At 42.1% G+C, this 22,105-nt stretch overlaps 1 protein-coding gene across 1 annotated transcript in view; it reads left to right on the top strand.

Moving 5' to 3' along the window:
* The first annotated feature begins 667 nt into the window (after positions 1-667).
* The window catches only part of LOC110966685 (alpha-2-macroglobulin-like), a 54,729-nt gene continuing 33,291 nt past the window's right edge, over positions 668-22,105 (top strand). Inside the window, exons 1-8 of the mRNA XM_022216124.2 lie at positions 668-835; positions 3,620-3,800; positions 3,985-4,141; positions 5,638-5,690; positions 12,227-12,247; positions 12,563-12,728; positions 12,811-12,895; positions 13,000-13,108. Coding sequence (XP_022071816.2) covers positions 762-835; positions 3,620-3,800; positions 3,985-4,141; positions 5,638-5,690; positions 12,227-12,247; positions 12,563-12,728; positions 12,811-12,895; positions 13,000-13,108 — 846 coding nt within the window. The 5' untranslated portion in view covers positions 668-761. The remainder of the gene's footprint in view (positions 836-3,619; positions 3,801-3,984; positions 4,142-5,637; positions 5,691-12,226; positions 12,248-12,562; positions 12,729-12,810; positions 12,896-12,999; positions 13,109-22,105) is intronic.

The following is a 22,105-nucleotide window of genomic DNA, read 5'->3' as shown; positions in this document are numbered from 1 at the left end:
CCTATATCATCACCCTATTTTAGCTGGGATAGACTCCAGCCCCCCATGACCCTAATGAGGAATAAATGGTGTATAGATGATGGATGGATGGATGGATAGTGATTCATCTAGTAACTTAACATATGATTGGTAAGGGTAGTTTAAAAGGCATTAGTACAGTAAAGCTGTTACTTACACTTGGGTTCTTCTCAAAAAAGATCTCGTCTACTCATCAATATTTAAATAAAGTTGTTGTTTAAGTGAAATCTGAGCAGTGATCCCACATTATCTAACACCTTATCCCTGAAATATGAATTCATTATCAATTATGGTGACACTGACTTTACCAAGAATGATTTTTGTTTGTTTGTTTGCAAAATATCTAAATAATTTCACCTTAATACATTTATTGTTGGTTGTTTCCGATTCACTCTTCCTTCATTTTCAGTCCACATAGCTCTTCACTTCTTTCCAAACAGCAGTGGAACACAGTGCTGGTCTGGACAGAGAAGAGTAAGTGTGTATGGGCAAACAGAAACAATATTTTAAAAAGACAGATCAACTCTGGACTTTTAAATATTATCAGAGTGGGTGTATTTGCACACAGCCGTACAAACTGAACGTCATGATAAATGATTGATGAACAGAGTGTGTACAGATGATCTGCCATTTCACTGAATAGGCGAAATGTTGTGTGGGTGTTTATGAGAATCTGATGGGTGAGCAAAGGGGGGTCTGAGTAGCAGAGCCTCCTGCTGCTCTGAGGATCATCTCAGTCAGTCATGGGTCAGATGTGGACATGGACACTGTTTGTGTGCCTGAGCTGGATGCAGGCCGAACCAACGCTGGCAGAACCGTAAGTTCTTGGACTGTTCAACAGCTAAAAAACAGCTTTTGTGTAAAGATGGTCTTGGTTATTTACTCTGGCATTCAGTAGCTTATTACACGCAGCATTAAACTGCGCAGTTGGAACACTGCCTTTGTCTACCCATTGCTCAATTTACAGTACTCCCACACAGTGTGGTCTTAGTCATGTTATTGTCCTCTTTATAACTGCCAAGATAAACTGAAACAAGATGTTTTCTGCTATGGAGAGAGACGACAGGTGCTCAAGCTCAGATGTATGTTCACTACCGGTCAAAAGTTTTAGAACGCCCCAATTTCTCCATTTTTCTTTTAGAATTGAAATTCAAGTAGTTCAAGTCCAATGAATATCTAGAAATGGTACAAAGGTAAATGGTGAACTCCCAGAGGTTAAAAAATATAAAGTTACGCAAGACTGCAAAAATAATGGACATTTCAGAATTATACAAAAAGGCCTTTTTCAGGGAACAGAAATGGGTTAACAACTTAAAGCTGTTCTCCAACAATGGAGGTTGATCAAGCCTTGAAAGTTGGTGCTACTAAATCCTACAGGAGTCCCAACTTTTCTAGATTACTTCCAACCCCCTCTGTCTGCATAAAAGTAGTGTTGGAACACATCGTGGCGCCAAACCCTGCAGAGCATTATTAGAACAGTATTATACTACAGAAAGTAGTGTGTTGGTATAAAAATGGTGAGGAAAATACAATTAACAATAAAAGAGAGACAGGCCATCATAACACTTAAAAATGTAGGTCTTTCCTACAGAGAAATTATGAAGAAAGTCAAGGTGTCAGTGAGTCCAGTTTTCTTCACCATCAAAAGGCTCAGAAACTGGAGGAAACTCTGACAGGAAGAAGTCTGGAAGACCCAAAGACAAAACAGAATCAGAAGACAAGTTTCTGAGAGTCAACAGCTTGGAGATAGGACAACAGGACAACAGCTTCAAGCACAGCTTTATAGTGGTCTAGAGAGAAGTCTCAGTTTAACTGTGGAGAGAAGACTTGGAGTTACAGGTTTGACAGAACAAGAAAAAGAGGCTTGCCTGGACCATGAAACACCATTAATGGACTACTGAAGACTGGAAGAAGCTATTATGGATTATCAGAGTGAGAGGAACCCTGAACCTAAACGTCTACCATAGCATTCTGCAGCTTCATGAAGTACACTCTGGTATGATAATAGTTAGTCAGGGGTTCATCCTACAGCAAGATAATGACCCAAAACAGAAGTCCAAGCCATCGCAGAACTACCTTAGGAAAAAAGAACCAGATGGTGACCTTGAAAACATGGAGTGGCAGCACAGTCTCCAGACTTAAACCCCATGGAGCTGGTGTGGGATGAACTGGACAAAAGAGTGAAAGCAAAACAGCCTACAAGAACCACACATTTATGGGAACTTCTGCTACAGAGTTGGGAAAAACTTCCATCCATCCATTCTGTATACACCGCTTTATCCTCACTAGGGTCGTGGGTTAGGTGCTGGAGTCTATCCCAGCTGACTCAGGTGAAGGCAGGGGACACCCTGGACAGGTCGCCAGTCTGTCACAGGGCTGTTGGGAAGAACTTTCTGAAGAATATTTGATTTCCATTGTAGAAAGAATGCAAAGAGTGTGTTTAGCTGTTATATCTGCCAAAGGTGCTACTTTGATGAATCAAAAGTTTCAAATACATTTTGGTTTCAAAAACAAATTTTTTTTACTTAATTTGTTTATTTGTTCTATGCTTTCATTTGAGAGTACAATGAGACATTAAAAAAACATAATTTCCAATAAAAAATCTGGAAAAATTTAAATTCTAAAACTTTTGACTGGTAGTTTTGCTAGTGTAATTGTAAAGTATAAATGCTGTTCAAAATTGCACAAAGTGTATTTTTTACTTCACCTTTACTGATAGAAACACACACACACACACACACACACACACACACACACACACACACACACACACACACACACACACACACACACACTATGTTTTTCTATCATTGTGGGGACATACCATTGACTCCCATTCATATCTAACCCCTAACCCTTACCCTAACCCTAACCTTAACCAAACCCTAACCCTAACCAAAACAATGCCTAACCCTAAAGAAACGTTATTGCACTTTTACTTTATTCAGTAACAACAACATGGCCAAGAAAACACTGTTTAAACTTGTGGGGACCGAAATGAGGTCCCCACACGTGACATTGTTTTCGGTTTTCCTACACCTACAGTTGTGGGGACATTTGGTCCCCACAAGTATAGCCGTCACCTGACCACACACATACACACACACACACACACACACACACACGTGTGTGTCTTGCTATCATTGTGGGGACATACCATTGACTCCCGTTCATATCTAAACCCTAACCCTAACCCTAACCAAACCCTAACCCAGACCAAAACAATGGCTAACCCTAAAGAAACGTTTTTGCACTTTTACTTTTTTCAGTAACAACAACATGTCAAAGAAAACACTGTTTAAACTTGTGGGGACCAAAATGAGGTCCCCACAAGTGACATAGTTTTCGGTTTTCCTACAGTTGTGGGGACCAAATGTCCCCACAATATAGCAAAAACATGGGCACACACACACACACACACACACACACACACACACACACACACACACACACACACACACACACACACACACACACACACAAATATCTGTCATAATGTAAAGCTGAGTACCTACACAACAAACTAAATATGTCATTAGTCTAATGATTGGGTCCAGCCCTTATATATACCTATAGTGTGCATGTGTTTCTGTTTCTGCAGGAAGTACATGGTGGTCATTCCTGCAGTTCTTGAAGCTGGAGCTGAAACCAAATTCTGCGCCAGTCTCCTGCAGCCCAACGAGACTCTGATCATGACCGTCACTTTGATGTCCAAACAAACAAACACAACTCTTCTGGAGAAGACGTCCAATGCAGAGTTTCATACCTGCGTTCAGTTTCAGGTCAGATAAACATTTATTTATTCCATTTCCATTTGACATTCAAAATTTACCATAGCTAGGTTATGCTGTGGTTTAACCTACAAATATTGTAGACTGAAAATACAGTTTGTAAACATCAAAATTATGAATGATGATGACAAGTAAGTGTTACTGTTCATAGTGAAGAGTTCTCTTTCTGCCACAGGTTCCTTTAGTGCAGAATGAGGAGACGCACAAGTTTGAGGTGGAAGTACGAGGCGACAAATTTTATTCAGAAAAAGTCAAGGATGTCTTGATCAAAGCCTACAAACCAATGACATTCATCCAAACAGATAAGCCAATCTACCTTCCAGGACAAACAGGTAACAATAATGTTTGACTGACTTGGTTTTGAAGCTGACAGAGTTCAGGACAAAGAGGAAAGGAGACTGAACCAAGTCATGAGCAATTTGTCTTTCACTTTGTGATTGATGAGTAGTCAAATACTAGAGCATCTCACACATTTAGATCATCTTGAAAAAGTTCAGTATTTTTCATCAGGTATTTCAGACAGTATAAATTTGATATTTCCTACACTCATTACACATAAAATAAAATGTTTCAACATTTTTCATAATTTTTGATTATTATGGCCTACAGCTTTAAATAAAAACATCTCATATTTCAGTATTTAATTTTGAGTTTATAAATGCTGTGTATCTCTCAGTCTAGTTCAGTACGTGCAACAACAGTCATGGAAAGCCTGAGCTTCAGTAACACCTCAGCTGTGCCACAGGCTGGTCACCTCCATGACACTCCACACTTACACAGCAGTTTGTGGTAAAGGAGCCCCAACTGAGTAGTGAGTGTATGAAGGAGGACATTTCTGTACTTTTTAAAATTCATCTTAGGAAATATTCTAACAATTTGAGATAATGAACTGAAGAACTGATTTTGCTGAGATATGAGCCGTAATCCTTAAAAATAAAACAAAAAAGGCATAAAATATTTCACTTTATGCACAATGAATTATAAAATATAGAATATGAAAATGTTACTTTTTGAATGAAATTATGTAAAACAACTTTTTTTCACAGGAGTCACTAATTACAACAATTCTGCTTTTAATGGTCACAATTTTTGTGCAACAGACATTATTTATATTTATATGAAGCACAGTTTGCTTCTATTGTATTTGTCTCTCTATATAGACTAGCTGTCATCACTCTTGATTTTCAAACATTCAGATTACCTACACATGCACAACTGATTCCTGGGAAATGATGCATGTGTTACTGTTCATAATGTAAGGTAACCGACAGAACCCTCCTTGCGGTTCAGGTTTTAGTATGAGGTAGTGACAGGAAATAGAATATAGCTGTTGCTGGCTGAAAATGAGGAGATACAAGAAAAATATGGACATGTTTGGCCCTTTTTGTGAGCAGATTGATTTAAATATTTCATAGTCCAAGCAGCAACAGCAACAGTGAGATGAGGAGCTTTGTGTTAGTCAGCAGCTTTCAGATGACATCCAGTTTTAGGCGCTACTGTACCAGTCACTACAAGCACAGTGGCTAGATAAACCAGCTATTTCATTTAATCTCCAGTTGTAAGAAAATAATATTCCAGTGTAGGAGAGAATATGAAACAAGCATGTTGAATATGATTTAAATATCTGGGTAAATCTGATCATTGCTGAATATACATTTTGTAAGAATTTGACTAAATTTGACGAAATATGTAACTTTTTTTATGTACTAAGAATTTGAAACGTTTACATCCGTGTCATACTTGATATAAATGTGTTGCCTGTTTAGATGTGTAGCATGTCTCTGGATTCCTCTAAAAGCACCATATCATCTCTTTGACTTTCTTCCAGTGCATTTCAGAGTCATTGCTCTGGACACCAAGTTTCGACCTGCTCATCAGTTGGTGAGTGTTGGATTCTCCATCTTCTTCAAGACCTGTAATGATAGTGGAACAAAATGTACACAGCACTGGAACTGAAGAGAGGTTACATGATGAAGTGAAATCTCTATGGTTGTGCTCTTTACTCTGCTCTGGTGTTCACTCAGTCTTTCTGAATGACTCAGTGCCAGGACTGCTGTTTAAGCTTGAAGACCAGCAGTACAACCACAACCCCCTTAGGTAAACCTGCCGGAGAGCTGAAGGTCTTCAAATATTTGTGCAAATGCTGCGATAAATATGTTGACACAGTTGCCCTGTTTTGCAACATTTTGGTGAAGAGAATCCAGTTTAAAAGTCAAAAAAGTTGTTTCAGCTAGAATATCAAAAAATCAAAATATAAAACATTAATTCGAAGATTCTACAGTATAACTTTTTCTAGAGACAAATGTGAGAGATGTTCTCTCTGCCAATTGGTTTGATTTCAGTGAAATCAGGTGGAAAGTTTTGGACCAGAGTACAGTCAGTGAGCCGCGACATCTGAACCTGCATCCTAGTATGAGTGACTTGGAGCAAAGAAACAGCAGGCTGTGATCACACAGTAATGAAATCAAACCTCCACCAGCGTCCTCCTGTGGGATGCTTGTTTGATCAACAGATGTCTCACAGCATTGAGACACCAATCTGCACACCAGACCAGATGTGTGTAAAACAAAAAGCATTTCAGCTGTCAAAATGGACTTTAGTCTGCTCCATGGGAACGGTCCATCCATCCATCCATCCTCTATACACTGCTTTATCCTCACTAGGGTCGCGGAGGGTGCTGGAGCCTATCCCAGCTGACTCAGGCGAAGGCAGGGGACACCCTGGACAGGTCATAGGAACAGTCTTGACACCAAAAATACATGCTTTACTTTAAGATCTTCCAGCTGGCACACACACACACGCACACACACACTATGGCGTCAGAATTGTGTCAAAACAATCAAAGCAACTCGCAGCAACGTGTCTGTACACGCATAATTATTTTCTTACGTGTGCGTGCGTGCGTGTGTTGTCGTGTGCAGATTGTATTTCACGCGTAACAAGAAGCTGCGTGCATATGAAGCAGCGCGTACACGCCTGTCTGTCACTGTTTGACAAATACTATTACGTGTTCACACACGCATGCGGTCGCCATACACAATAGAACGTTTCTGCACCGTGCGTACCAGTCCACCTCACATGAGCGTGTCGTGTAGTTGGCCTTTTCATTTTAGTCAGCCAGGGGAGGCAGCAGTGAGCCATACTGGCGGAAAAGAAGAAGACGAAGAAGAGTCTCCCCTTTTCGACCGAGGCAGTTCCGGTTCGAGGTTGGAGTCGGTGGCCGATTCGGCTCCGGTTTTTTGTTTTTCGACAGGCGGTGGGCCGCCTCCGGGCTCCAAAAACTGGGACTCGCACTGGCCCCAACTCGTTGCTGGGCCAGAGGTGGGCCGAGGTGAGAGCCCAGTACGTCAGGGGCTGGGGTTACAGTCCGACCGTCAACAGGGGAAACACAGAAGCGCCGTTTTTAAACAGCCGAGCGAGCAGCAGTAATGTTCAGTGTTTGTGTTTTAAAAACCGGTAAATATAGAAGCAAAATCCAAGCAGCAACGGTCTGAGGAGGAGACCCAAAGCTTCCTGGAACTGTGGTCTTCATATGAAATTCAGTGGAAGTTAGAGGGAGCCTCTTGGACCACACCAGTGTTCGAAACAATCCAGTGGGAGATGGCTACAGCTGTACGAATGGAGCCTGACTAACTCCTCAACAACTAAAAAGTTCAGAAATGACTACAAGAACCAGAAAAGGCAGCCGGGATGCAGCAGTTTTTGGCCAAAAAGAGCCCCAATTTTTTCCGGCTGCATTCCGTGATTCCAACCGGGTCCCTGAACGCAACAGCTGAGCAGGAGTTGATGCAGGCCGCAGTACCGATCCTGATAGGTAAGTTTTATTTCTTAAACACCCTGCTGTTAGCCGAGTATGAATACGCCAGCGACAACAGATCCACATCAATATTATGAACGCTACGCCAGCTAACGTGGTCCGGACACAGGATCAGAGGTCGACTATTTGCTAACCAGTTAGCCACTGCTAAGCTAGCAAGCTATGAAAACCGTCTTATAAAACCTGAGAAACAGCAGCAATATTTCATTACCAGACCTGTATTCAGAACCTCCCACGTTGTTACACAATGGCCCATTAATCATATTGCTGAACTATATGATAATCATTGAAATTTCCCTTGAAGAACCAATAAACTGTTTAACATTATTAATACGAGTCTAAAACTTATTCAAAAGATCAAATTAACACAATGAAGTGAGGAATACTGGTAATGTGCAGCTATTTTTATAATTTCAAGGTAAAATGCTGATTGTTCTGTGATTTTCCAGCTTTGCAGATGTGGAAATTCAATGCATTCATTACTTATACACAGATTTCTTTGATGGTTTTTAGTTGTTACTCAAATATATCAAGGCATTTAGCACTGCTGGAAATGATTACAGGCATTTTTTGTAACATTTTCTAAGATCGTACGGACAAATTAATAATTAATGGAGAAAATGGTTTTAAATTACAGATGCTATCAAAAACATTTCTTGTTAATTTTATTTAGTTGTCGGCCTTGGATGATGAGGTCCAGTTACTAGGATCACTACTCTGCAGCTTACTGGTTCCGTCCTGCAGCTCCTTCATGCTGTCCTCCTCGCTACAGACCAACTCAAGTGAGATTTTGATTTAATTAATAAACACCATACATTTACAATAAAAAAATCAAGTAAGATTTGTTTAGACTATGCAGACATCAACATGATCAATATGTTATCTTTTGGCCCATCCTAAAATCACAACGTACAACATTTATTTTAATCAATCAATCAATCAAAGTTTATTTCTATATCACTTTTCTTACATAAAGTAGCATTAAGTGCTTAACAAGTTAAAAACAAACAATAAAAAGACAATGCCCCACATCCCTCCCAACTCAACTCCCATCATACTCCCTATCAACACATACACACGCACTCACACAGCCACGCACACACACATACACACTTCTACAACAGAAATAACTAGAAAAGCATGCAGAGAGCGCAGACTTCCGCCAGGCCATCTGTCTGTCTGTTTGTTAACAGCATAACTCAAAAAGTTATGGACAGATTTTCACCAAATTTTTACAAGAGCAAAAGTAACAATCGATTAGATTTTGGAGGTGACCTGGATCACCGTCTGGATCCAGGATTTTTTTTGAAGGACTCTGTACAATTGAGAGATGGCCGCCAAAATCCGTCCATAACTTTTTGAGTTATGCTGTTAACAGACAAACAGACAAACAAACTCCGATGATTACATAACCTCCTGGTGGAGGTAATAAGTTAACTGTGTTCATGAATATAGAAAATAATTACTGACAACTAATGCTGCTTGGGTGCTTTTATGCAGGATAAAGGAACCAGGATGCTACTGTGGATCTGCTGCAGTATCTGGAGACGTCAGAGGAACGGTTCTTGGAACAGATCTGAAGACACCGAGACCTGACCACTGCCCTGCTCCAGAACATCCAGAGGACGGATGAAAATTCAATCACCTTTGCTGGACTGATGGGACGCATGGTGTCGGTGCTGGAGCGACTGTCACAGAAATAAACTGCATTGTCCACTATTCCTGCCTTTTTTAGAAAAAGTAATCATATTTTTTATAAATTCTTTTCCTTATTAGCTATTTAAGTACACTGGTATTTTACTCTTGCACTTTGGGTGAATACAAATATATTTGTGATGAAAGATGCGTGTTTTGTCTATAATCTACAGAGACTTTATTCAGTGTTAAGTGCACACTTCTACGTACACACATTTTGACAGATAATCAGTTGTGCTTTTCAAGCAGATTTCAATCTGAAACATATCAGCAACATACCAGTATGCTGTTTCTTACAACATATGTCACACCAAGCTAGATAAACTGCACTACTGCAGCAGATATATTATTGAAGTGTGCTTACATTACATGTCTACATACACTACTCACAAAAAGTTACTCAACTTTCAGGTGACATTTATGGAAAATGTAAAAGTTAATGCTATGGTGATATTAAATCATGAAAGCAGGGCATTTAAGTAGAAACATGCAATAGTGATTTCCTCATCTCAAACAATTTATTAAAACAAAAGCTAACAGCAGTGAAGGGTATATCACAAAAATGTCTCATGACAGTTTGCACAGAACAGCAGCTTTCAGCTGAAATCCGGTACAGTTGTGTCCCACCAGTAGCGTGGTCACGGATGTTCCCAGACAACAGCTGACCTCTGTCTCGTAATTAAGATCATCTATAAAGGTAAATATAGATACTATCATCAATTTATTGCGTTTGTTTAACCGCTATGTAGGTTAGCCGCAGCAAGATGGAGTATCTGTGTGTGAATGAGAGGGACCCAAGTGGAAGAGTGAGGTTACAGGGAGAAGAGATCAAGAAGGTGGAGGATTTTAAGTACTTTGGGTCAACAGTCCAGAGCAATGGAGAGTGTGGAAAAGAGGTGAAGAAGCGTGTACAGGCAGGCTGGAACGGCTGGAGAAAAGTGTCAGGTGTGATAGAAGAATTTCAGCTAAAATGAAAGGAAAGGTTTACAAAACTGTGGTGAGACCAGCCATGTTGTTTGGTCTGGAGACAGAGTCGCTGAGGAAAAGACAGGAGGCAGAGCTGGAGGTAGCAGAACTGAAGATGCTGAGGTTCTCTTTGGGAGTGACCAGGATGGATAGGATCAGGAATGAGTACATCAGAGGGACAGCACATGTTAGAGGCTTTGGAGATAAAGTCAGAGAGGCCAGACTGAGATGGTTCAGACATGTCCAGAGGAGAGAGAGTGAATATATTGGTAGAAGGATGCTGAGTTTCCCACTGCCAGGCAGGAGGCCTAGAGGAAGACCAAAGAGGAGGTTTATGGATGTGGTTAAAGAGGACATGAAGGTAGTTGGTGTGAGAGAAGGGGATGCAGCAGACAGGGTTAGATGGAAGCAATTGATTCGCTGTGGCGACCCCTGAAGGGAAAAGCCGAAAGGAAAAGAAGTTTAACCGCTATGTAATGGATGCAAACATATTTGAGGCTAAGTAGCTAAGCTAAATGAATTATGGAATAATAATAAACGTCAGAAGAACTGCAGCCTAGTGGCTCGGGGCTGTGAAGCCTGAGAACCTAATTTAAATAATAATAAAAACTGGGAAAGTTTATACCCGTGTTTTGGAACAATAGCGCCATCAGCTGGAACTGAACAACTACACGACGCGCTCATGTTACGCGTTATGCTGCGCACGGTGCAGATCAACAACTATTGTGTACAATCAGAAATTGCGACCGCACGCGTGTGTGAGCGCGTAAAAGTATTTGTCAAACAGTGACAGACAGGCGTGTACGCGCTGCTTCATACGCACGCAGCTTCTTGTTACGCGTGACAGAGTTCGCGCACGTCATTTCCGCGTATGTGTGAGCGCGTGACCGAAATGTTCTATTATCTTCATGTGAGCGTTAATGCGTGCGTTTGTAAAAAAAATGAATTTTACGCGTGACCGCTCCGCGTAGTGTGATTGCCGGTGCGCAGCAATGATCACACGTGAACGCACGCGTGAACGGGAGGCCATTATAAGTCAATGGGGAAACTGCATTACGCGTCAGGCGCACATGCGTCAAAGTACGCGCGTGTGTGACACGTTCAGTTGATAGCTGCGCACGCTTTTTGACACGATTCTGACGCCATACAAAACACACACACACACACACACACACACACACACACACACACACACACACACACACACACACACACACACACACACACACACACTCACACACACACACACAATATCATCACAACGTATTTCATACTCGTCTTAACTCTATTCTTCAGTTTAATAGCATTTACCATAATTATATCATCTTTTAGTATATATCAGCCAAAAAATATACAGACATTTTCACTTCAGATGGTGGTAGAGAGTAAATCCCTTCCTCAAGACATGCAAAAAACTCTGAAGACTATCATCATCATCATTCTGAGTTTGTTTGTGACCTTTTGAATTTCACTAAATTCCAAATGAACCCACTACCTGAAATAGCAGCTGATTCCATTTCTCAATCTTCTCATCTCTTTATCTAAAAACACCGTATCACACTGTTTTATTGTGTTTTCTTCCACTAATCTCACCCACTATCATGTTTGTCTTGTGTTGTTTTTGAGTCTTAGCGTGTTACTGTTAGTGTTACAGTTTGTAGATGTTGTCTTGTTTAAGGTAATAAATGTGAGCTTTATAATTGGCTATTGTTTACATTTCAGTGCTTGAATTCTACAGGATACAGCCACCTAGTTTTCAGAATTAACCTTGTTCCTTCAGTTCTGAGGCTGTCTTTGATCATGCAATACACATCATGCTGTTGCAATAATCTTATTAGAAATTATATTATGAAATAATTCTGTATGATTATTTATCATTTTCAGTTTGAGTATATTTTCCATTTACCTGTTCTAACAAATCAGTTTTTTCTTCTTCCAGTACACTGTCATTGAAATTGAGGTAAGACTTTCACCTTGATGTCTTCATAATGTTAAACCTGTAAAAACATTTTCTTGAGCTTTCTCCAAAGTATGGATGTATGAGTGGGCAACAGCTTAGTACCAACTCTAACCCTTAAAGATGCAATAAAGTTACATTTACAGCTTGTTCCTTCACTTCCTATTATTTGTTACAGTATAGAATGAGTGATTAAGTGTCTTTATAGTGCTTCAAAATGCTCAATCAGAGGATAGACACATGCATTTTTTGTTTTTATAATTTTCTGTACCCAAAGTCACAATAAGTTCTCTCTTTTGTCCCCGTTTGTTTCAACAGGATGCAAAGGGCAACCGGATTGGACAGTGGCTCAACAAAACATCCGCTGGTAAAATACTGCAGCTCTCTCACTCTTTGAACTCTGAGGCCCATGAAGGACTTTATGAGGTTATTGTGAAGACTGATGCAAAGACAACACAGCACAGCTTCAAAGTGAAGAAATATGGTACATTATGTTCCTCTTTTATGGTTTACTTTTTGTTTTTTGAAATGACAGAGGAATGCTAACAACCATATTTTCTCCACAGTTTTGCCAAAATTTGATGTAAAGATAAAAGCATTTGATGAAATAAGTATTGCACAAAGTGAAATAACCGCGGACGTATGTGCAACGTAAGTAGTGGGATTTTTATTTCTTCATTGCATGACATTTTACTGTGAGGAATACAAAAGCCTTTTTCTACCAAAGCCATGATTTCTTTCTATTTTCCTCTCAGATATACATACGGGCAGCCTGTGCCTGGCAATGTAGAACTTACAAAGTGTGACTATGGAAGGACTATAAACTGGATGTCAGAACCCAGCTGCCAAAGCAAGACAATGCAGGTACATGGCTGTATGTGCTGAATGTCTTCTCTACAGCGTCCAACACATCAAGCCTTACTCTGTTCATGTGTGTGTTTACTTTGTGAAACACCAGTAATGTTGTGTAGATTGTTGTTGACCTATCCATCTACCCCAGCCTCCTCCTACTGAGTATGTCCAACACAGGGGAACTTCAGATTTGACAGTAACAGTCAGTGGGTATCAAAATACCATTACATTTTAATTGATAAAAATCAGGGTCATTACAGTTTTTTTCGATTGCTAACACTCATTGGTCGAAACTGAAGTCACATGTTCAAAACTCTTAACACAGTCTGAAAAACAGAAGTCCATGTGGACCTAACTGTGAATCACTTTCCATTGCTTTCACACAAAATGCATTCAGTGACCACAGTCACCAAAATTCATGAACTCTTTTCTCAGTTACTAGTTCACCACCTGCAAAACACTAGACTTTTACAGCATATTTTTCAAATGCTAACACACTGTGTTCAAAACAGTTACAAACACAATCAGAACAGAATGGTGGGGGAAAAAACACGGGGATGTTCTGCTGCAGCCATATTGAAATCCATTGAAAATCATATCAAAATATTGAAAATCAAAATAAATGAAAAGATTAGGTAATTACACACAGCTGAGTGTAGTTGCCAGCTGAACCCTGATTCAGGTGATCTGTGTTTGGCCTCATCAGAAACCATGAAAAGGAGACACTCAAAAAAGTTCTAGCCACAATGTATCAGAGAAGACATCAGATGTAATGGATGGAAACATGAGTCCAAATGCAGACAACAGGGTGTGAATGTTACAGTACGCATGTGTTGCTGGTTTTTGAATTTTATCTCTTGATTTCTATTCTGCCCCCTGAATTCTGAGATTCTGCATTTTATTTTTGTTTACAGTAAACTTTTTATTTTTTGTAAGGTTCCAAAGTACTGATGCAAAGGCACAGAGAAAATACGTAAATGTTGTTGAAGTAAACTGCTGCATTCCCGATTCATTCTCGTTGCAATATATTAACGTATTTTCGGCACTATAAGGCGCACCTAAAAGCCTTCAATTTTCTCAAAAGCCGACAGTGCGCCTTACAATCCGATGCGCCATATTTATGGATCAATATTGATTAACCATGGCTACCGTCATCAGGGGGGTGTCGCAAGGCATCCAGCCTGCCGGAAATTTATAAGAAGAAGTCAGGGGGCGTGGCCAAAGTAACAGCAGTAAGAACCGGTAAAGAGTAGTCAGGGGGGTGTCGTAAGGCATCCAGCCTGCCGGAAATTTATAAGAAGAAGAAGAAGTCGGGGGCGTGGCCGAAGTAACAGCGGTAAGAACCGGTAAAGAGGAATTTCAATCCCACACCATTTGTGTTTGTGAAGACCTCAACATGGCTCCTTCCAAGAGACACGCTTACGACTGCACGCCGTCACACTGCCGTTAAAAACCCTTTAACACTAGGAATTCCAGCCCTGAGCCCTTTGGCACATATATCTCTGCACCCCAGAGAAGAGCCACTTGGCACTAATCCCTGGTTTACAGATGCTTTTGTAACCCCCCGACCCTCCAGCACTATATTTTAACCCCCCAAAAGAAACACGACTAAACAACCCCCCCCCCAAAAAAACCAAAAAAACATAAGAAAAACGGAAAATAGCCCGCAAAGGACAAAACAACCAGCCAACAACGTCTGAACAAAGGAACCCAGCATGCCTAGCGACCCAAGCCACGCCCACAAACACTCAAGAGCGACACCATGACTCAGGAGACTACACGGCTGGAAGAGGAGACCAACAGAGAAAGCCAATCTTGAGTTGGGGTTCCTCTAACCCCCACAGGGGGAACTCAAATAAAGCCCTGCACACTTCCCAACCCCCAACAGGGGTTCACTGTAAAAAACAAAAACCTTGACCCCAAATGGGGCTACTGTAAAAAAAAAAAATGGGGGAAAAACTCAAACAGAACCCTGCACACCTCCCAATCCCCAACAGGGGCTGCTGCTGCTGCTGCTGCAAAAAACCTCCACTGCAAACATGGTCCGGCATGTGAACGGATCTCTGGAAACAGCTGTGTGGATGGCAGAAACGGCCTTGTCTTGTAGCTTCTATTCTATGCGCCTTATAATGCGGTGCACCATATATATGAAAACAGTTTTCAAATAGGCCATTCATTGAAGGTGCGCCTTATACCCCAATGCGCCATATAGTGCGGAAAATACGGTACAATAATTTAGAACACTCAAAGTGCAAAGATCTTATTTTATACTAAAATACTGATTTATCTAAAAAGAAATCATTCAAACTTGAAAGATCTCAATTTATTTCATGTAATGCTCTCTGTTAGTATTTTGTAGTTCAGGGTCCTAAGAGTGACAGTGTTTGTTTCCAAAGTGAGAGTATTTTCTAGTGTTGTGGTTGAATGAGTTTAGTTTGAGACATGTATGAAGTGTTTTGTTGGTGAGAAACAGTTTTGGGGACAAGATTAACTGTTTAGCTGAGATACATGATGGAAATGCAGGCTGTGTTAAGAGTTTTGAACATGCGACTTCAGTTTGGACCACTGCTTGTTACCAATTGAAAAAAACTGTAACAACAAATATGAAAGGGTTTTGGTGCAGGGAGTGCACATCAGTCAGCATGATGCACTGGGAGTGTACTAGCCGTGAAAACCAAATGACATACAGATTAAAACAAATGTTAACCATAAGTGCCACGCAAACGTTAGATGATAATAGTGCAAATCAGCTGGTGAACTCCACTCCTGCAACCAGAGGCAAAGACCAGCCTGGAGCACTAAAATGAACTTGGCAGCTTATCTGTACAACCTACCAAGTATTAAAGATAAACAAAATAATACAAATAGCTTACAGTAAACAGCCTGTAAATTGAACACAGTGTCCATTATTCTTAGTAATCACAGCTTAGCATTATAGAGATTCTCTTATACCTTGGTACTCCATCCATCCATTGTGTTCCACTTATCCGGGTCGTGGAGGCAGCAGCCAACACAGGTCATTCCAGACATCCCTCCCCCCAGTGACGCTTTCCATCTCTTCCTGGGGGATCCTGAGGCCTTCCCAGACCAGATGAGATATAAAATCCCTCCAGCGTGTTCTGGGTCTGCCAAGGGATCTCCTCCCAGGCAAACATGTTCGGAAAACCTCCTGAGGATGTCTCCCCGAAGGCATCCGAATCAGATGGCCAAACCACCTCAGCTGGCTCCTTTCGACACGAAGGAGCAGCGGCTCTACTCCGAGCTCCCTCCGGATGTCTGAGCTTCTCACCCTATCTCTAAGGCTGAGCCCAGCCACCCTACAGTGGAAGCTCATTTCAGCCGCTTGTATCCGCCATCTCGTTCTTTCGGTCACTACCCAGAACAAATGACCATAGGTGAGGGTTGGGACGTAGATGAGTGGTAAACTGAGAGCTTCGCTCAGCTCCCTCTTCACCACGACAGTTCGATACAACACCTTCATTACTGCTGACACAGCACCAATCCGCTTGTCTATCTCATGCTCCATTTTCCCATCATTCATGAACAATATCCTGAGATACTTGAACTCCTTTGCTTGGGGAAGCAACTCCCCCTAACCCAGAGGGAGCAATCCACTGGTTTCCAGCAGGGAATCATGGCCTCAGACTTGGAGGTGCTGACCCACATCCTCGCCTCTTCACACTCGACTGCAAACCGTTCCAGTGCACGTTGAAGGTCATGATGTGAGGAAACCAACAGAACCACATCATCTGCATCATCTGGACCTAATGTCTCATATCAGCGAGCCCGGTACCCCATAGTCCTGCAGTGCCTCCACAGAGCCCCTCGGGAGACAGGGTGGTAGGCCTTCTCCAGATCCACAAAACACATGTAGATTGGCTGGTCAAACTCCCATGACCCCCTCAGTAGCTCCGGAAGAGTAAAGAGCTGGTCCACTGTTCCGTATTGCACCTCCTGAATCCGAGATTCGACAATCGGTTGGAGCCTCCTTTCCCGAGAGTAAATTTTCCCCGGGAGGATGAGAAGTGTGATACGCCGGTAGTTGGAGCACACTCTCCGGTCCCCCTTTTTGAAAATGGGGACCGGCGAGTCTGCCATTCTACAGGTACCGTACCCGATGCCCACGCAACATTGTAGAGACATGTCAACCAAGACAGTCCAACAATGTCCAGAGCCTTCAGCATCTCAGGGCGGATCTTGTCCACACTTGGTGCCTTGCCACCGAGGAGCTTCTTAACTACTTCGACGGCCTCTGCTATGGTTTTGGACGAAGATTCCCCCAAGTCTTCAGGCTCTGCCTCTTCCACAGAGGACGTGTTTACCGGGTTCAAGAGTTCCTCAAAGTGCTCTTTCCACAGCCCGACAATATCCCCAGTACAGGTCAACAGTTCTCTACTCCGACTGTACACACCCTGAGCAAAGCCCTGCTGTCTGATGATACAACTATGAAGTCGATCATCGACCAGGTACACGTATGAGCAACCTTATGCTCAGACATGGTGTTCATTATGGCCAATCCATGACTAGCACAGAAGTCCAATAACAAAACACCATTCGGGTTTAGATCGGGCAAGCCGTTCCTCGCAATCACCCCTCCTCCAGGGTTCTACATCATTGCCCATGTGAGCGTTGAGAACTATGGAGTTCCCAGGCGGCACCCCTTCCAGGACACCACCCAGAGACTCCAAGAAGGCCAAGTACTCCGAACTGCTGTTTGGTGCATAAGAACAGACAACAGTCAGAGTTTTCCCCTCTGCAACACAAACTTGCAGACAGGTGACCCTTTTGTTCTCTGGGGAGAACTCCAACAAACTGGCGCTCAGTTGGGGACTCGTGAGAATCCCAACACCCGCCTGGCACCTCTCACCCTGGACAACTCCGGAAAAGGAGAGAGTCCAACCCCTCTCCAGGATTCTGGTTCCAGAACCCTTGCTGTGCGTGGAGGTGAGCCCAACTATATCTAGCTCAGACCTCCCGCACCAGCTCGGGTTCCTTCCGCACCAGTGAGGTGAAGTTCCACGTCCCTAAAGCTAGTCTATGTCAGCTAGGCGCCCGCTCCTGCCTACTGCCTGGATGGCATAGCACTCGACCCCGATTTCCTGCCTGGTGGGTGGTGGGCCCACCGGCAGCGACCCCGTGTTACTTTTTCGGGCTGTGCCCGACCAAGCCCCATGGGGCCCCAAGATTCGGCCACCAGGTGCTCTTTTACGAGCCCCCCACTCCCAGAGGCCACGGTTTCCCTAGTCTGAGCGAGGTAGGGGCTTCCTTCTTGAGTGCTGTCATCAGGATTTTCTGAATCGTTCTTTGTCTGGTCCCTCCCCCAGGACCAGTTTGCCTTGGGAGACCCGACCAGGGGCTATTGCCCCAGACAACATAGCTCCCAGGATCATATGGACACTCAAACCCCTCCACCGCGATAAGGTTGCTATTCATCGGGGGGCAATTTATCCCCCTTGTACCTTGGTACTGCTGTCAGTATTTCTGGATTTTTATACACCATTTTCAAAAATCTACTTTACTACAGGAAAGACCAGGAACAATATAAAGCTGAGAGCCTAAACAATGAAAATTACACTTTTATACTTTCTGATCCTATGAGGAATCCAAATTGTCAGTAAGCAAGAGGTAGCTACACTATGGCATCTCTAGAGCAAATGGGGCCCAGCAGTGGTAGCTGGTCAGTAGCCCAAAGCCTTCACTACGGAGCCACCTCCAAACCAAGCACATGATTTTCATCGAACAGTAAGGCAGCCCTGCTACTTGTTTCAGTGGATTATTCTTTTAATAATAATAATAATAATAATGATATAATAATAATAATAATAATGATAATAATAATAATAATAATAATAATAATAATGGATTAGATTTATATAGCGCTTTTTTTGGCCACTCAAAGCGCTTCACAATGGACCCATTATTCATTCACTCACACATTCTCACTCTGGTGGTGGTAAGCTACATTTGTAGCCACAGCTGCCCTGGGGCAGACTGACGGAAGCGTGGCTGCCAATCTGTGCCTACGGCCCCTCCGACCCCCACCAACATTCACACACATTCATACACCAGTGTGAGAGCACTGTGCATGAAAATGTTCCTTTAGACATCCTCCACCACATACTTCACTTAATGGCTGCCAAAACGACTGATTGCTTTAAAGAAATACAAACAAGAGCATCTTTTTGCCCCTGTAGTAGAACGATCGTGAGCTGCAGCCAGACCATTCTGCAGAACAGAACATTCTGCGTGGCTTAGATATTTACATTTTTTGGGCAGGTCCAGACTTTACAGTAAACTAACATTGTAACTAATGATTTAACTGTAGCTGATGCACTGTTTGACAGCTCACTGTGTGAACAAAAGTACAAAAAGTAATTTGCCGTTAGATCCTGACCAGTCATCCATCCATCTATTATCTATACACCACTTAATCCTCATTAGGGTCATGGGGGGCTGGAGTCTATCCCAGCTGACTATACACCACTTAATCCTCATTAGGGTCAGGGGGGCTGGAGTCTATCCCAGCTGACTTAGAGTGAAGACAGGAGACACCTGGACAGGTCACCAGTCTATTACAGGACTACATGTACAGACGAACAATCACACTCACACCTACAGATAATTTAGAATAATCAGTTAACCTCAGCATGTTTTTGGACAGTGGGAGGAAGCTGGAGAACCCATAGAAAACCCACACATGCACAGGGAGAACATGCAAACTCCCTGCAGAAAGATCCTGGGAAGGCCGAGGATCTTCTAGTTGCAAAGCAGCAGTGCAAACCACTACTCCACTGTGCAGCCCCAGACCAATCATATTGTGTTAATATAGCTGATATCAGTTTACTTTTAGTCTTTAGTATTAGTGGCTCCTTAAATATCAGTGTTTTGTCCAGTCTTGCTCATACCAATGTTCTCTGTCACTGTGGTGGATATATCTGAATGGAGTCCTGAGGAAGATTGAAAATTACTTACTATCAAATCACATTAACAGACTGATAAAGCCAGCAGTGTCACATATCAGATGTCTGAAAAGGGCTTAACATTCTACCTCTTTGTCAAATACTGATGTGGCATTATACAATATGCAACCAAACACTTCACATACAGATGCTGAGTTTTTTTTAGATCTAAAGGGCTCTGATAAGCGTATTCCTTTCTGACTCTGCTAAATCATTTTCATCTTTTAGCTTGTAATCTTCCACCCATTCAGACATTGACTCAAGTGGTATTACTTGAGGATGTTTATCAGACTAAAGACAGTGCCTCATCTGGAGCCACAAAAGAAATCAGACAACTGTTTTACATCTGCAGCAGTGCTCTTCAACACCTGGAAACACACTGAACTGTAACAGGTGGAGTTACCCTTTAAAAAGTGCAGAAGTACGCAAAAATGATTTGAATTACAAACAAGCCACCAGTTGGAAATGCATTAGAAAACTACTGCTTCAGAATTTTAAAAAAAATAATTCCTCTGTGGTTCCTGGTAGTGCAACGAGTTCCCAAACTCTGTTCCATCTGCAGAGTCTCTCTCAGTCTCTAAGAATAGACTAAAAACCAGCTCCTCATTGAACACCTTTGCACTTGACAGACTGTACAAAAATACTTGTTACACACGTGGACAAAATTGTTGGTACCCCTCAGTTAAAGAAGGAAAAACCCACAATTCTCACTGAAATCACTTGAAACTCACAAAAGTAACAATAAATAAAAATTTATTGAAAATTAAATAATCAAAATCAGCCATCACTTTTGAATTGTTGATTAACATAATTATTTAAAAAAACAAACTAATGAAATAGGGCTGGACAAAAATGATGGTACCCATAACTTAATATTTTGTTGCACAACCTTTTGAGGCAATCACTGCAATTAAACAATTTCTGTATTTGTCAATGAGCGTTCTGCAGCTGTCAACAGGTATTTTGGCCCACTCCTCATGAGCAAACAGCTCCAGTTGTCTCAGGTTTGATGGGTGTCTTCTCCAAATGGCATGTTTCAGCTCCTTCCACATATGTTCAATGGGATTCAGATCTGGGCTCATAGAAGGCCACTTTAGAATAGTCCAACGCTTTTCTCTCAGCCATTCTTGGGTGTTTTTGGCTGTGTGTTTTGGATGGTTGTCCTGTTGGAAGACCCATGACCTGCGACTGAGACCAAGCTTTCTGACACGAGGCAGCACATTTCTCTCCAGAATGCCTTGATAGTCTTCAGATTTCATCGTACCTTGCACACTTTCAAGACACCCTGTGCCAGATGCAGCAAAGCAGCCCCAAAACATTACTGAGCCTCCTCCATGTTTCACCGTAGGGACAGTGTTCTTTTCTTCGTATGCTTGGTTTTTGAGTCTATGAACATAGAGTTGATGTGCCTTACCAAAAAGCTCCAGTTTGGTCTCATCTGTCCAAAGGACATTCTCCCAGAAGCTTTGTGGCTTGTCAACATGCATTTTTGCAAATTCCAGTCTGGCTTTTTTATGAGTTTTTTTCAGCAGTGGTGTCCTCCTTGGTCGTCTCCCATGAAGTCCACTTTGGCTCAAACAACGACGAATGGTGCGATCTGACACTGATGTACCTTGGCCTTGGAGTTCACCTTTAATTTCTTTGGAGGTTGCTCTGGGCTCTTTGGATACAATTCCAACGATCCGTCTCTTCAATTTGTCATCAATTTTCCTCTTGCGGCCACGTCCAGGGAGGTTGGCTACTGTCCCGTGGGTCTTGAACTTCTGAATAATATGAGCCACTGTTGTCACAGGAACTTCAAGCTGTTTAGAGATGGTCTTATAGCCTTTACCTTTAAGATGTTTGTCTATAATTTTTTTTCGGATGTCCTGGGACAATTCTCTCCTTCGCTTTCTGTTGTCCATGTTCAGTGTGGTACACACCTTTTCACCAAACAGCAGGGTGACTACTTGTCTCCCTTTAAATAGGCAGACTGACTGATTATGAGTTTGGAAACACCTGTGATGTCAATTAAATGACACACCTGAGTTAATCATGTCACTCTGGTCAA

Source organism: Acanthochromis polyacanthus, chromosome 13 (genome assembly GCF_021347895.1).
Source record: "Acanthochromis polyacanthus isolate Apoly-LR-REF ecotype Palm Island chromosome 13, KAUST_Apoly_ChrSc, whole genome shotgun sequence".
NCBI classification, from domain to species: Eukaryota; Metazoa; Chordata; class Actinopteri; family Pomacentridae; genus Acanthochromis; species Acanthochromis polyacanthus.
This window is presented reverse-complemented; position numbering and strand designations above follow the sequence as displayed.